At 37.3% G+C, this 15,536-nt stretch overlaps 1 protein-coding gene across 1 annotated transcript in view; it reads left to right on the forward strand.

The window, feature by feature from the left end:
• Positions 1-15,536, forward strand: part of LOC126321930 (heterogeneous nuclear ribonucleoprotein U-like protein 1) — a 105,707-nt gene that overhangs the window by 62,969 nt on the left and 27,202 nt on the right. The window contains exons 10-12 of the mRNA XM_049994241.1: positions 3,094-3,222; positions 14,180-14,348; positions 14,998-15,294. Coding sequence (XP_049850198.1) covers positions 3,094-3,222; positions 14,180-14,348; positions 14,998-15,294 — 595 coding nt within the window. The remainder of the gene's footprint in view (positions 1-3,093; positions 3,223-14,179; positions 14,349-14,997; positions 15,295-15,536) is intronic.

Here is a 15,536-nt window from a genome sequence, read left to right on the forward strand (position 1 = left end):
ATTGTTGGTTTTGTGTTCTAAGAAGAAAATTGGATCTTCAGGTGCCTCAATTTTGAGGAATTGCAAATCTGTAGTCGGCGAAGAAAAAGCTCCATATATGATAGTCAGTTTCGAAAGGACCTTACCCCGAAATCTTAATTTTTCAGGAACGAAGGAAAACATTATGAAAAAAGTATGTCCAGCCTCTTGTAAAGGGTCCTTTTCTTGAGGAAGATGTTCATACATTTGGTCAAGTTAAGTTTTTAGTAGTGTTTTGCATTTTCATGCTACTATAACTCTAATCAGAATACATACAAAATCATTTCATCAATATCAGCGGTACCAGCAGCGTTATGCACAGGCAATTTCATCAAGGCATCTTAGAAATACCGATATTCATGCAGAATATAAAAAAGGAATGTTTCACATTTTGTTCTTGTTAATAGCCGCTGGTCCAGTGTAAGCCGTTTCATTGGCAATCATTTCATAATACTCTTTATCCATAAACACTGTGTCAGCTCTTCTAGATACCTGTTTCATCATGGATATTTTTCTGTCAGACTCATTATACAAATTTCCATGAATAGGAAAAAACTGTTCCACTTTATCAAACATTTAATGTCGACCAAAGATGCGCACACTTGAATCTTTTAGTGATTCTTACTTTGCCGAACACTGCCCTCCGAAAACAAACAGCTCTTTGACATCTTTCTAGTATATCTTTTGTGCAATCCAAGGGGAAGGACCACACTTAACGTGCTCCTTTCTTCTCATTGCCTTCATGATATACCTGCATTCTGTTTAGGCATTGTTGGTAGTGGCAAGTTTCATCTGGCTGATAAGACTGAAAACAGTACAAGCTTTTGGAATCAGTAATGAATTTCTTTGGCCAAAGAATAAAAAGGCTGGAGGATGTTGGGGAGGAAACTAAAATTAAACTATATAATGGAGAATTTAAGATTCTCAAGCAACTGTCTCATTCAGTTCCATGAAGTTTTGCCTGCACTTTTTCAATAAAGTTGAGTATTTGCTCAAGCATTTCGTTCAGTCCACATGTTACACTAAACAATGTTCTCCAATCCCAACCCCTCCAAATTGATAACAGACATTAGGTTTTATATTGAATGAGGCTGTGAGATTGTGGCATTTCTGTTAATTTGGCAGTGCCAGGATTGTCAAACGATACTCCTTGTCTTACTACTGTATCATTAGCTACTGGGGGTGTAGTTACTGGAAGCTTAAGCATTTTTCATGGTAAGTAAAAAGACAAAAGTGATACGCAATGTGGGAAATGACAAATATTAGTAGTTTGGTTTTACGTTTTTTTTCCGTACCACATGAGCTTCTAATAATCATAAAAATCCGACACAGTATTGCAAGGGGAAAGAGTTAAAGGCCGAAGGTCATACATTGTCACATGTAGTTGGGTAGAAAGGAGTGAAAATGGCCTTTCTGTAGTAAATTGTCTTATGCTGTCATTCTTGTCCTCATTTGTGTAACCTCTTAATACAACTTTGTGATGAATATAGTGGTGGTATGACAACACACCTCACCTTAAATCTTAAATCTAGAATCTTAGTCCGTTACGGAATTGCATTTTTTCCCGTTTTTGAGGTTTTTGCCCGCATTACAATGTTGAAACCAGTATTGTTGTTTATTATAGCTAGAGAACTGAGAAGGTAATTACCCTGTTTCCATAGTTTTTATTTTTGTCATTCCTCCTGGCCTGTAATTATTTATCTTGACTATATGTCAACAATGAAGGGACAATTGCTATAATGTTAACTAATGATGCAGTTTATATGATAAACTCTAATTCGCTTTCAAGCAGCACTAATGTAAACCGATTTGGAAATTAATTCATTGATAGATTACAGGCATATGGGACAGGAGTTTCCATTTGTTTGATAAGCCCGTAAATGAATTGTCCAGGGAGGCACTACCACCTCACTATGAGAATAAAGTTTTGCAGTATGGAAACAATAATCATTTGTGGGTAATATCTCTTCAGCCAGTCATTATTTAAACATTAGTTACACTCAAATTTATATTGCGGATGTAAGGAGCAAATCACATCATGATCTTGCTATGTTTCTCGGATGACCATGTTTACACCGAAAGGTATACCACTCGCAGCCATGTAACATAGCGGAAGAACAATGGTTGAAGAAAGCACTTCACAGTGACTGGAGGAAATAGTCATAATCTGTCAATGAAGTCAAACCAATCGGGAATTGCTTCTTTTTGTGAATACTGTTTTATCTCAGCCAGTTTTCAAGCAAAAAAAGTGGTTGCTTGCAATAATTTGGAATTGGGTACTTCAAAGAAAGCCATTGCTCACAGCGGCAAAAAGCTCTCTTCAGTAGGTCAGTCAAAACAGAAACGGGACAATAGCTATCTGGAAGCATGTAGTGTGGTCCAATAAGTTGAGATTTTGTCTTTCTTCAAATGACAAAAAGTGTGAAAGTGTACATGTGGCCCAGTGAAATGTTTAACTAATTGTGCCAGTGTGTGTAATTCAGACAAGAGTTGATTCTGTGGTGTTTTTCTTTTGTACCATGGTGTGGGCTGCTTCATTTATATTACCAATTAACATATACCAGGCTATTTATGTCAACACTCCTAATAATCAAAGTATTACTTTTTTCTAATCTTCCAAGATAACAGCCGGTGTTCAAAGATGCACACAAAAGTTCCTGCCACGCCACATGTGGCCTGATAAACCACCTGATTGTAATTCCACAGAAAGTACTATAACTATTTGGAATTGTCGGTGTAACATAAGTCAACAGTCAGTTGGTAGCTATATGAGGTAATGAGTGAGTGGCTGATTAGTTTCACCTAGATTTGGCATACCTGAGTAAACTTGTAGACTCTCTCCTTTGCAGGATTGAGACCATTATAAAGGGTATTGGCATGTTACAGTATTAGTGTGATGTCCTCTGCAAGTTAACTAATGGTTGTTACAGTTGATGTACAAATTCATTAGAACCTTGAAAATATTCCAATATTAGGAAATTAATGCTTTAAATCAAAAATGAAATTTGAGAATTTGCAAAGAAGTACTGCAGAATAAACTGTTTTCATATGCCTGAAGAACAATACATTGTTTAGGTAATGGGTCTGCCGAGGAGGAGAAACTATGCTGGACGATGGGACGTTCTTATTGATAACAGCACAAAGTGTCTCAATAAGCTACTGGAAGTTGCTTCACGACGGAGGAGGAATTACATACTTGATCAGGTAGTTATTAGCTGCAATTAAAAACTTTTTATTAATGGGAGTATTGTCTGCTATTATTATTAACAGGTACTAGTGATGCCAAATATTGTTAATGTTCAGACATTTTTAGCTGCAGCTGTATGGTTTCCATGAAATTTAAGCAGTCTTCATATGGAACTGTGCATCTTCTGAAATCAAAACTTTATGTAATCATACATAACTACATTTAAGATATTTTCATTATGTTGTAGCTGAATAGGAAAGATGATGAACACCAATTGGATATTGTTGAATATATGTACAAAATATGTAAACTTCCTTCCTAGCAAGTTGAATTCAGAAGCAATGATTTTATCGATATTCAGTTGCTTAAAATCGGAAGATCTAGCATCACGTGTGTGAGACTTGAAGTCTGAAATCAAAATGTGGTGTTAACCTCTCCATAAGAACACATTCACAGCAGATATGAGCAACTATCTCACTTCCCTCCAGATGGTGCTTGCCTTTGGGAGAAAATAACAGTTACAGTTTATTAAAGTACTTGTTTGCAATAGTGGGTAAGCTGTGTGTCATAGATAAAGAGTACGAGAATAAAAGTGTGTTGGTAATGACCATCAATCAGTTTATTTCCCCCTCTTTTTCTAATATTATAGCAGTTGGGTTTGTTACCATGCTCATTTGTCTTTAAAATTCTTTGCCTCACCATATATTTTCAGTAACATTTTTTGTTCCACACATCAGAGCTGTTAAACACAAGGGTTGGGCATTTAATAGTGACAACTATTTACCTACAACTTAACAAATAAATAAATCTTTAAAACTTTCTGTCCTTCAAAGTAATCATCAGCATTGTGTGTAATCTGTCAGTGACGTCTAATTCGTAAGGTACCCTTAGCAGTGCCAGTTATAACGATTGTTCAAGTGGAACAGTCTAGTGCCTGACAAATCTCTGTAACAATTCTGAAGTAAATACCATGAAGTGTTTCCTTAAAATTAGGAATAACGTTGAAAGTCACAAGGGCTTAAGTTGAATTAGTGCGACAGGTGGTACAGCACTTCTCGCCCTCATCAGTTGAACAAATCAGTAACAACATGTGCCATATTCCTGCAAAATGATTGAAGGACCCTGCAAAAAAAAGTTGCCGGTTCTGTCTCTAAGCTGTTCATTTTGAGAGCACGCCCTGCGACTAGCATAAAGGGAGAAGTGGCGCCACACTCTACAGCACCCATCCATCATTTTACAGGACAATGCTTTGGTGCTTAGTTCAGTCAGTGAGGGTGAGAAGTGACGCGCCACCCAAACTCTCCCCAGAGTGTAAGCCCTTGTAAAATCAGCTGAAGGAATAGACTGGTCCCTTGGAACTATAAACGCAAATGGCGCTGCCAAAGGTATCTTAAACCTTCCACATCGCTGGCACCTGGTTATACACTATGCTGGCGACCACTTTAAAAGACATTGTAACTTTTCAATGTATCTATGTTGTACAAGCTATAAATAAATAATTGCCACTATCAAAATTCCAACCATCATATAAAAAGTTTTAAAGGTATTATACAATTTCAAATGATCATCATATGTTAATGTAAACTGACATACTGCCGGGAGACTGGTATGCTGACCACATGCCCCTCCATACCCGCATTCAGTGGGGCCTGCAAGGCCTGTTTGGCTGGAGTTTAGTTAATAATATGTTAATGATGCAAGGTATTTACAGTCCAGCAGTCCCTATATTCTTGCTATGGAAATTTTGTTTCTAACAATCTCTGAGCTAAGGTGCAGCTCATGCTGCTCTCTCTCTCTCTCTCTCTCTCTCTCTCTCTCTCTCTCTCTCTCTCTCTCTCTCTCTCTGCTAGGGTGACCATTGCAAAGACAATGTGCATCCTTAGACTGAACATTGAGAACCTGATTTTCTAGATACGTCTGATAACTGGAGCAGTATCACATTATTTGCTGTGTGATTCATCTCGGATAATACAGGTCAAGAGTGAACTTTGAACTTGTTATATCGTGGTTGCAAAGTTATATATATAAACAAAGATTCCAAGACTTACCAAACGGGAAAGTGACGGTAGATAGGCACAATAAATAAAACACACAAACACACACACAGAATTTCGAGCTTTCGCATCCGGCGGCTGCTTCGTTAGGAAAGAGGGAAGGAAAAGGAAAAGGAAAGATGAAAGGATGTGGGTTTTAAAGGAGAGGGTAAGGAGTCATTCCAATCCCGGGACCGGAAAGTGCGCGCGCGCGCACACACACACACACACACACACACACACACACACACACACACACACGAAAACTGTGTGTGTGCGTGTGCGCGTGCGTGCGTGCTTTCCGGTCTTGGGATTGGAATGACTCCTTACCCTCTCCCTTACAACCCACATCCTTCATCTTTCCTTTTCCTTCCCTCTTTCCTGACGAAGCAGCCGCCTTTTGCGAAAGCTAGAAATTCTGTGTGTGTGTGTGTGTGTGTGTGTGTGTGTGTGTGTGTGTGTGTGTGTGTGTGTGTGTGTGTGTTTTTGTGTGTTTTATTTATTGTGCCTATCTACCGGCGCTTTCCTGCTTGGTAAGTCTTGGAATCTTTGTTTTTAATATATTTTTCCCATGTGGAAGTTTCTTTCTATTTTATTTATATATCTCTCTGTGTGTCTGTGTGTGTGTGTGTGTGTGTGTGTGTGTGTGTGTGTGTGTGTGTGTGTGTGTGTGTGTGTGTGTTGGGAGTTCCACAAGACACCTCTCAAACTAAAATGATGGGTAGATAAAATGTTATAGACCTTGCCAAATATGAGAGTATTTGTGAAAATGATGTTGTGAAGGGGAAAGTAGAAAAACTACAACCAGTGCACCATCAGACATCATTAACACATACAGACTTCCGAGCTTTTTTCTATCTTTAATTTGGAAAAATAAATAATGGAAATATGTAACTTTTAGCAGACTTCAGAATAAAGTTTTGAAAATGTCAATAGTTACAGAATATAACTGTCTTGAGAGATGATAAAATGGAAGGCTGCTAACTGTCAGCTACAATATTAATGCCTAAAATTCTTAAGCTGTCAAAATTTTCTATATAAAGGTGAGAAAATCTGAAATTTTGTGATTCTTTACAAATTATTTTCTCTAATAAACCCACCCTGAATATTCTAAAAATTGCATATGTTATTTGGTTGCCATACTTGTGGTGTGTACAGTCAGATTGGGCAATATTTTACGGTGTGAAGTGTGAGAAATTTTTGTTAGCTCTAGCTACTCACAAGGTCAAAAAACACTGGACACTTAAAAAATTAAGTTGTTTGCTGGTATTGAGTAAATGTAATGGAAAAACTGGTACATGTTGTCAAAATAATTACTTTACAGAGTTATGTCAGTGGGAACTAATTGTGCATTTTGTGCAAGAATTTTATTAAAAAAATTAGGTATATGAAAAGCTTTGTGTATACTTTCTTTGGTTTCTGGTATTATTTACAATAATTTTGTCATGATTTTACTTCTTATAGACATTCTGGCCCGAGCTGCCAGAATTAGCTGTTACGTGTGCATGAGGTGTGCTTGCTTGTGGGTGTGTATTGTGTGTTACTCTTATGCTGATGAGGGCTGAGGCCAAAAGCTTTATGTAAGTGTGTCTTAATTGTGCCTTTCTGCAACTTACTGGTCTTCTTTATAGTAAGTAGCAATCTATCTTTTCTTACATTGTTGATATTCCTACATGGGAGTTTCCATTGTTTGATTTCATGAATTAAAATTGTACGCACTCTTAACCATCAGTACTGCACTGTTGAAAGTAGTTAATTTTTTTCCCTCTGCCCCCTCATTTAATGCTTATAGCTGAGCGAATTTTGCAGATGGAGAATGATCCAGCAAGAGAAGTACTTGGGAAATCAGAACTGCACACTGATCTGTTGTTGATGGCTATTTCGAATAATTTTCCAGGTCATGAGGTGTCATAAAGGAGATAGTTAAATCTTGCAGCTCATGAGGCACTAATTCTTTGTCCCACCCACCACTGATTTATCCACATGAGAAATGAAGTTGCTCACAACAAAGTGTTCTAAAGTATACTGAGGTGTATGCATTACACACACACACACACACACAGACACAGACAGACAGACAGACAGGCTGCATTTCACAGAATCGTTCTTGCGATGTATATGCCATTCTGGGATGCAACCCAGCAGTGACTTGATTGAATTTCTATCGCTGGCTTCATCGCAGACACTCTTGTCGCTTATTTAAATGGACTTCCATTTAGAAATATGAATTTCGTGTTTTGCAATAATTTTGATATAGTCTGTACAAATCCAATAGCATCTCTTGTAGGGCCAACACCTTCATGCTGGTCATTAAATCATGTTGTAAGATGTTTACAGAGACCTCTAACACCATCACATGCATTTTCTCGATAATCGGATGCTAAAAATATCCATTTTTTTGTCTTAATGCATGCACTATGTTTACCAAGCATACAAAGCTGAAAGTGGTTTTTAAAATGAAATGCTGCATCATCAGTTAAATAATGTGCATATTCCAAGAAAGTGAAAAAGCATGTGCATATTGACACTTGTGATGTATGCCAGTGGTAACTCTGAACTTCATTCTGCAAAGCAACATGATCTGAGATGTCGCTGAATTTACTTCTGCTATGGCCTGTCTCTGAATCCTGCAGATGCAATGATGATCTACTCCTTTCATGTGACCCAGTACCCAACCTTTGTAGCAAATTTCCCAATTCCACTGTCCTCTTCACCAACTCTTCTCTTTCCCACAATGCATAGGTTACATTATCATCACTATCCTGAAGGTGTAATGCTTCAATGGTCAACCTCTTCAGTGCCAGGACACACTGCACACTCCTGCAGTTAGCATTTATCTTGCGTCTCTTGGCATATACTCAAAAACCATCTGTTCCGTCTCTCTGTTAACTTGTTTCTTGTGACACTGCTTATTTGGGAACAAATAAGTTTAAAGTGCATGTGCATACTTCCTTAAATAGGTGGCATTTCACCCAATTTGATCATAAGGAGTAGAATTTTGAGAGGCGAGTTTCTAAATTTAGGTTCTCCTTTTTCATTGGGAGACATGGTTTTCTTACTGATCTTGTCATGTATCTTCTTATGTTTTCACCAATTTCACTAACAGAGATAACACCAGCCTGATTAGGACTTCGCCTGCTGCAGTCTTTGTCATCACTTAGGCAATACTCCAGAACAACATGTAGCATATCATGATGCAGTGGATCCCCGTAGTATGAATCTGGACACTGCCAAACACTTTTTTTTTATGCTTTTGAAATTAAAATAATGTGTTCAGGTTTTGAAACTACACTGTATATTGGATGCACGACAATACCTTAAAGTTCTGCACAAAGTGCAGCAACCTTATACATCATAAATTTTTGAAGATGTTGCTTGTGTATAGTTTTTTTCAAGTTCTTCCACTTTCCTTTGTACATACCATTTTCTTCTTGTGCTTCTTACCTTGCCTGGGAGTTTAAAGGGAGATATATTGGGGGCTACAACAGAAATGCTAATACTCAAGGTGTCAGCTACTTTACACAAGGGTATATAAATATCTGCACTGTTTTCTTCGATTTTATATTATGGTGATGGTGATAGTTCCAATTGATTATCACTAAATTTCTTGTTATAGGGACTGTAGCAGATCCTGCACAATGGATCTGATGGTAACACAGTTTGTTGAGGACAAAGATGTTTCTGCAATACCTCTGACAGATTTCCAACAATTGTAAAGTGTCCTCCATTTTTCTTAACAACCACCTTCTTGTGTGTGTGTGTGTGTGTGTGTGTGTGTGTGTGTGTGTGTTTGTGTTTCCCCACACACACCTCACTCCTGTATTGCCTTACTGACATTGTATCTAACAAAAAGTTCAACCAAATACAAAACAATGCTGAATGATTCATGTGCAAGTTCTCACTTGTTTGTTATAATCAGAACAGAGCTGGAACAGTGTTGCCAACATGCATATTTTGCACTAGAAATTCAATGATGTGAAATATGCATAAAGTAGAAAAATTTCTAACTCTTTACATGGAAAAATATTACCCACTTTGATTGCAGTAACTACTACAACGGTAACCAAAGAATGTATTGTGCAATTTTTGGGAGTTTTGTGATAGGGGTTTGAGTAAATAATTCATAAAAAATGGAAAATGTGAATTTTTAGTAGAATATATTTACATAATACAAATAGTTGAAACAGAAGGTATTGTTTATAATTATCAGTTGCATCTGGAAATTAGTGTTCTGTGAATTTCCAAATTGAAAAGAAATTTAAAGTAGGAAAAAATCAATTGTTTTGTAGTTTTTCGTAAATTTGTAAGTTATAAGTAGACCCATAAGTGTGTGTGTAGGGGGGGGGGGGGGGGGGGAGAGAGAACTAAATTTGAAATTTGAACATCCATAGAGGGAGCTTTGAAACAAAACATCTGGCAGGGCTCCAGTATTTCCAGTTTATTAGTTATACGAGGGTTGTACCAAAAGTAAGGTTCTCGTATTTATTACAAATAGAAATCATTGTTTATTGTTATTAATTTATACATTGTGGAAAAGCTTACATTTTCGTCTATTTTTCAAAGTAGTTTTGATTTTTTCAACACACTTTTGAAGGCGGTGCTCCAATTTTTGTATTCCTAAGTTGAAGCAGTCTCCCGCCAACCTGTTGAGGAAGCTTGTAACCTCTGCTCTGGCTTCATCGTCCTTCGTGAAAGGTTTGCCACCTAAGTGTTCCTTTAGCTTGGGGAAGAGGTAATAACCTCTGGGGGCTAAGACCGGGCTATACGGGGGATGGGGCATAACAGTCCACCCGAATTTGTTCAAAAGGCCTGTGTTTGAGGAGTGACGTGGGGACAAGCGTTGTCGTGAAGTAGTACTACTCCCTTCTTCAGTCGTCCAATCGTGCGATTCTGAATTGCTCACTGGAGTTTTTGTCAGTGTTTCACAATATCTGTCAGTGTGTGTCGTCGTCCCATGTTGCATGAAATCGATAAGGAGTACCTCCTTCTGATCACAAAACACATTCGCCATAACCTTTCCTGCCGACTGCGTTTGTTTGAATTTGTTTGGTGGCGATGAACAGAAGTGATGCAACTGACAAGATTGTTGTTTTGTTTTGGGGGAGTAATGGAACACCCATATTTCATCTCCCGTGATGATTAGAGTCCAACAATTCCTCCTTGTTGCCTCCCCCTCACAATGTTGAAGCTTGCGAGTGCAGTCGAGGTGTTGCACATTGTGTCAGTCACTCAGCCAGCATCTGGGGGACCCATTGTTTCTGTTAAAGTTCTTTAAATTGTGCTGTATGAAGCTTCAGGAATGCATTCTGCAAGTTCACTGACAGTGACCCTCCAATCTTTGAGCAGCTCACTGTTGATCTTCTGGATAATCGCATCCAAAACCAGTGGTCATTAACTCCGTTCTTCATCGTGAACTTCCGTGCAACCCTCAGCAAAAACCCTGCTCCATTTGCAGATGCACTGAATGGACATGTACTCTCCACCGTATACCTTATTCGGTTACCGATGGATCTCCATGGGTGGTAACTTTCCTGTGTGGAGAAAATGTGATAACTGCTCGAACCTCGCACTTAGTGGGAGCAGTGATCAATACTTCCATCTCTGATGGCTGCCAAGCCTACATTGAGCGACGTAGCAAATCTTGGATGGGCGGGCTAGAGTGTGGGGGAACCAATGCGCATGGCACTGTTGTCGGATTTAGCCTAGCACCTTCCCTCAAGGCTGTAGCTTATTGGGAACCTTACTTTTGGTATAACACTCGTACATTTTTAGTTCTCTACCATTTTAAAAGTTACTTGGAAGAACATAATTTTATCAAAGGACTGTATCATTTACAAAAACAAAGATAAAATTAAAATGTTTAATTTCTTAACACGCAAGATAGACGTCTAAAGTATTTATTTTCCAGAGAAATTCAGAATCATGAATTGACATGTCCTGTATGTTCTGAGGTGAAATTGCACTACCATCAAATAATGAGAATTTCAGTTGTATCCCTGTTCAGTCCTTGTCAGATTGGACATGTTTCCAACTGCAATTGTTGGAAAATATTATACTTCTGAAAATGGAATAAAATGGCTATGCAAGATTTTAAAAGTGTATCTTGCAACTTTTTGAAACCAACCAAATTTGAAAACTGTAAAACTCTTACCCAAAACTTCAAGAAATCATCATCTCATGTGTATTCTGTGTTACAACAGTTCATCTGCATACAGACTAACCTCGAAATGTTGTTTCATGCTGTGCTTGCACCACACCATCCTCGATAGTGCCACACAGCAGCGGTTAACATTTTCAAATATTGTCAAAATTGCATGTTAAGGAAAAAAGCTGGAGATGATTGTGATTATGTGCATCATAGCTTTCTATTTATTTTGGAATTATGTAAATAAGTTTAATATGTTAGTAAGTCAGAAATGAATAAATAAAATTTATTGCTGTTTTTTGCTTTCTCCACCTTATTAGTTTTGGTTTTCATTTCCTTAGCCTTTTCCAGAAGTATGCATGTTGTGAAGAATCGCTGTATGGGGTGAAGTGCCTAAGATTTTTATCGAAATAGGGGCAGGTGGTCAGGGGATTGTACTACATATGGATAATGTTCTTATAGTATTATCAGACTTAACCTTCAAAACATTCAATTGTTTGTGAAATTTGAACCTAATGTTATATAAGTTTTGATCTATATAATGCTGACATTTTATGCGCTTGGCCGACCATTGAGTAATACAGCAAATTTTGATCAACCAAGTTTTTAGTTTGTAATATCCTTGTGTTAAGTCTTCTTGTCCCTTTAGTATTACACAGGTGAGTCATTAAGTTGCTCCAGTGCCCGGACTTCAATATCACAAAGGTAAAAATTCTTTACTATTGGTACGTCACAGTGGGGCAACAGCTAGCTTTGAAGGTGAGTGTAGCTCTAATATCCACTTTAAAGTTGGGGCTGATTAGGATGTTAAAGAAATGGCTAAAAGAGATGTCTTTCATATCCATTAAGAGTAGTCAGGAGTCATTTACATTGGTTTACAGTGAAGAATCAAAAAAATTAAGGTAATTATTTTGTTTGTAAATACTTATTACTGATACCAAAATGGATCTCAACATCTGTTGAGGAAAAAGTAGTCTGTGTTGGCTTGGGACAAAAGTGTCTGCCATTAGCTACTTGGAGCAGTTTCTTTGATAGGCAGGAATTGACATTCCATTTTTGAAATATTTTAATTACTACGCAGCACATTTTTATATTTACACTTAAGTTTAGATGTATTTTATTTTGGATGTAAAAGTATCTTTATAATACTTCAAAATCAAAATATTAGTGCAACCAATACACAAGACTTTATTATTGAGGTAACCGATACTTATTAGTGACAAGGTAGAATATTTCTGTCAACTGAAAATTAATATATGATGTAAGTCTGGGAAGTTTACTGTGCAACCATAGTTAAGGAATGTAGAAGGGAGAAACAGATCCCAAAAGATATTTGTGCCTATTGTTTTCACTGATTAGTGAAGATTATTTAATATGGCTTTTACAACTATCATAGTTTCTATTAGAGAAGAGCAGGAATATGTGCAGAGTATTAAGAGATCTCCAAAATGAGAACTGCTTTCAAGTGAATGTACTGCTGGAGGACTAGTAGTTTAAGAAACCATTTTTACAGGTTGCAAGTAGATATCTTCAGTAGAATAAGTATTTCTAAATCTGCAACAGGCCTCACGCTGTTCTTGGATGGACAACAGGAAATGCCAGGAGCAATGCATCAATTATTTGTCTTGTATTTAATCAGTAGGATTAAGTTTTGGCTATTGTCAGCAGCATGCAAAATCAGGAAGAATATCAAAATAATATTTATGTAATATAATTAGATATGTAAAAGTAGTATTTGAAAAAGAAGCCGGTCATTTAGTTATTGATGTCAGTACTTTTGACAGTTCTGTCTATGTCTTTAACAATGTGTGTGTGCGCGTTCATTGAATATGTGTATGTATATATACATATGTTCCAGTTACCCCAGCTGTGTATTCCATAGAGAGCTCCAGCATATAGAATTAATCTTAAAATGGAAACTAATTAAAGCTAATGACCACTAACTTTTTTATTCTTCTTATAGAAATAACTGGAAAGGTTTATAAATGTACATGAAATAATACAAGGTAGCGTTTCAGTTGGTTTTGCAAGCTTTGGAAGATATTCATTGTACCGGCTTGATCTCGGTGACATTGTGAGTTACTCTGACAGTGCTACTGGTAGCAGTATATGTTATTGTCTACATATTTAAAAAGAAAAATAGAAAACTTGAGTAACACATAGTCATCTTAACATTTTGGTTGCACAGATGAGAAAATCCTGAATAATTTATACTGACAGTTATAATTTTGTGATGGAAACTAATGAATGTGGTTTAGTTTATGGTTAGATATTTAATTTCTTTGGTAATTTATATGTATGTAAATCTGCAAAGAAAGTGGAGTTTTACTTTTGTAGCGGCATTAAACCCACAGGAAGGATTAAGTCTGATTATGGAGTAAGAAGTTAAGTTGAAGCTGTTCTCTCTTCCCTTCCATTATTATTTAAATTGATGGAAAATGTTAATGTAAAATTAAGTATCTTTATGAATGTTGTCATTCAGTCAGTGTAGCACTTAAATGATATGGCATTAAGCCTCACTGTTTTCCATTGAAAAATATCTTGAACAATAGTTACTAAATGTAAGGTTCTCCAAAGCTCACAGCTTGGAGGTAAGTTTGGGAATATGTGGGGGGAATATCGATGAAGCAAGAGTTTGAAGGCTATGGCCAGTTATTAAACCAATGTATTTAGCACTTATTCCAGAAATGCTAGTAATATATATGTTGGAAGGAGATCCTGGGGTCCTGGTGGCCCCAGTGTCCTACAGTTGGGACTGTATTTATCATGACTACTACAACTCTATACATTACACAGACCAATGTATATCCATCAGCCCAAAGACGCAAAATGAGGGGTTTTGAGGGCTTCGTACGCCGAGCGGTAGTAATTGTACCAACAGATGAAGAGTTCAAGAGACGCATAGCTCAGCGTGAGAAGCTGGAAGGCAAAGATGTTCCTGATTCAGCTGTTCTTGAGATGAAAGGTAACTTATGTGGACTACTTTTTTCACTATTTTACTAGGCCAAACAGTGGTCTAATGAATTCCTAAAATTTTAGTTACTTGCTTTCTTCTGCCCTGTTACTTTAATTTTTAACTTATCCTTTGTGGACTGTGAACAGGCCCGTTGATATAATCCTGCTTCCAAAATACCTTAGCTTCAGGTTTGCCATTCCCTCCCCTCACTGCCTTCTTCCCAGCTATCTTATGTTCTGATACTTTATTGTAGTTTTCAATCTCCTTGTTTCGGCTGTGCACTTACTACACACATACAGCTGTTTCAAGCCCATAAGTGTCTGATGTATTGGGAAGTGTATTGAGGGTACAAAGGAGTGTCAGTTCTGCTAGTTTTTGTGACAGTCAAGTGCAACATTAGGGGAAAACAATTTCTTTTCATTGTTATGTAATTGTATATTACTTGCTGAATTTTTCTTTCCCTTTATTTTTTAATACACTCCAACTTCCAGCCTTTGTCTTCTCAGAATATCAGATGATTTGGGCTCGAAAAGTGTGTTTGTGTGTGTGTGTGTGTGTGTGTGTGTGTGTGTGTGTGTGTGTGTGTGTGTGTGTGTGAAAGAGAGAGAGAGAGAGAGAGTAATTTGCATGTGGTTGTAATGACACAATTTTTTTCCAGCCAACTTTATGCTGCCAGAGGTTGGAGACATCTTCACTGAAGTGATTTACACTGAGCTTAATGAAGCAGAGTCTCGAACATTAGTAAGCCAGTATAACAGAGAAGGCAGAGATGCTGGATATGGCCAGCAAAATAAGCGACCACGATTTGATAATAGAGATAATCGTGATAACCGTGACAACCGGGATAATCGTGACAACAGAGATGGTGGTTATCATAGAGATAACAGGGAAAGGTCATCGTCCTATTCGTCTTCATACTCATCGCAGTCATATCGTGGAGGATTCAGACCAAGAGGTTAGTAAATATTAAATTTCAGCTATTTTTCAATTTAAAAGTATAGCGATACTTCAAAGCAATGATTAATATTTGTTATGACTAGTGGTTTAGTGCATTGGTATTATATGTATGTATCTTGCTCCCACATCCTCTTTGTAAGTGTGATCGTTAGTAATCTTTCTTGAATCTTGTAAGTTTCTTCTGCGTTAAATTGTTCATCTACACATATTCTCTTGAATCTGGTTTCCTGAGAACCATAA

This window comes from Schistocerca gregaria, chromosome 2 (genome assembly GCF_023897955.1).
Source record: "Schistocerca gregaria isolate iqSchGreg1 chromosome 2, iqSchGreg1.2, whole genome shotgun sequence".
In the NCBI taxonomy this organism is placed as follows: Eukaryota; Metazoa; Arthropoda; class Insecta; order Orthoptera; family Acrididae; genus Schistocerca; species Schistocerca gregaria.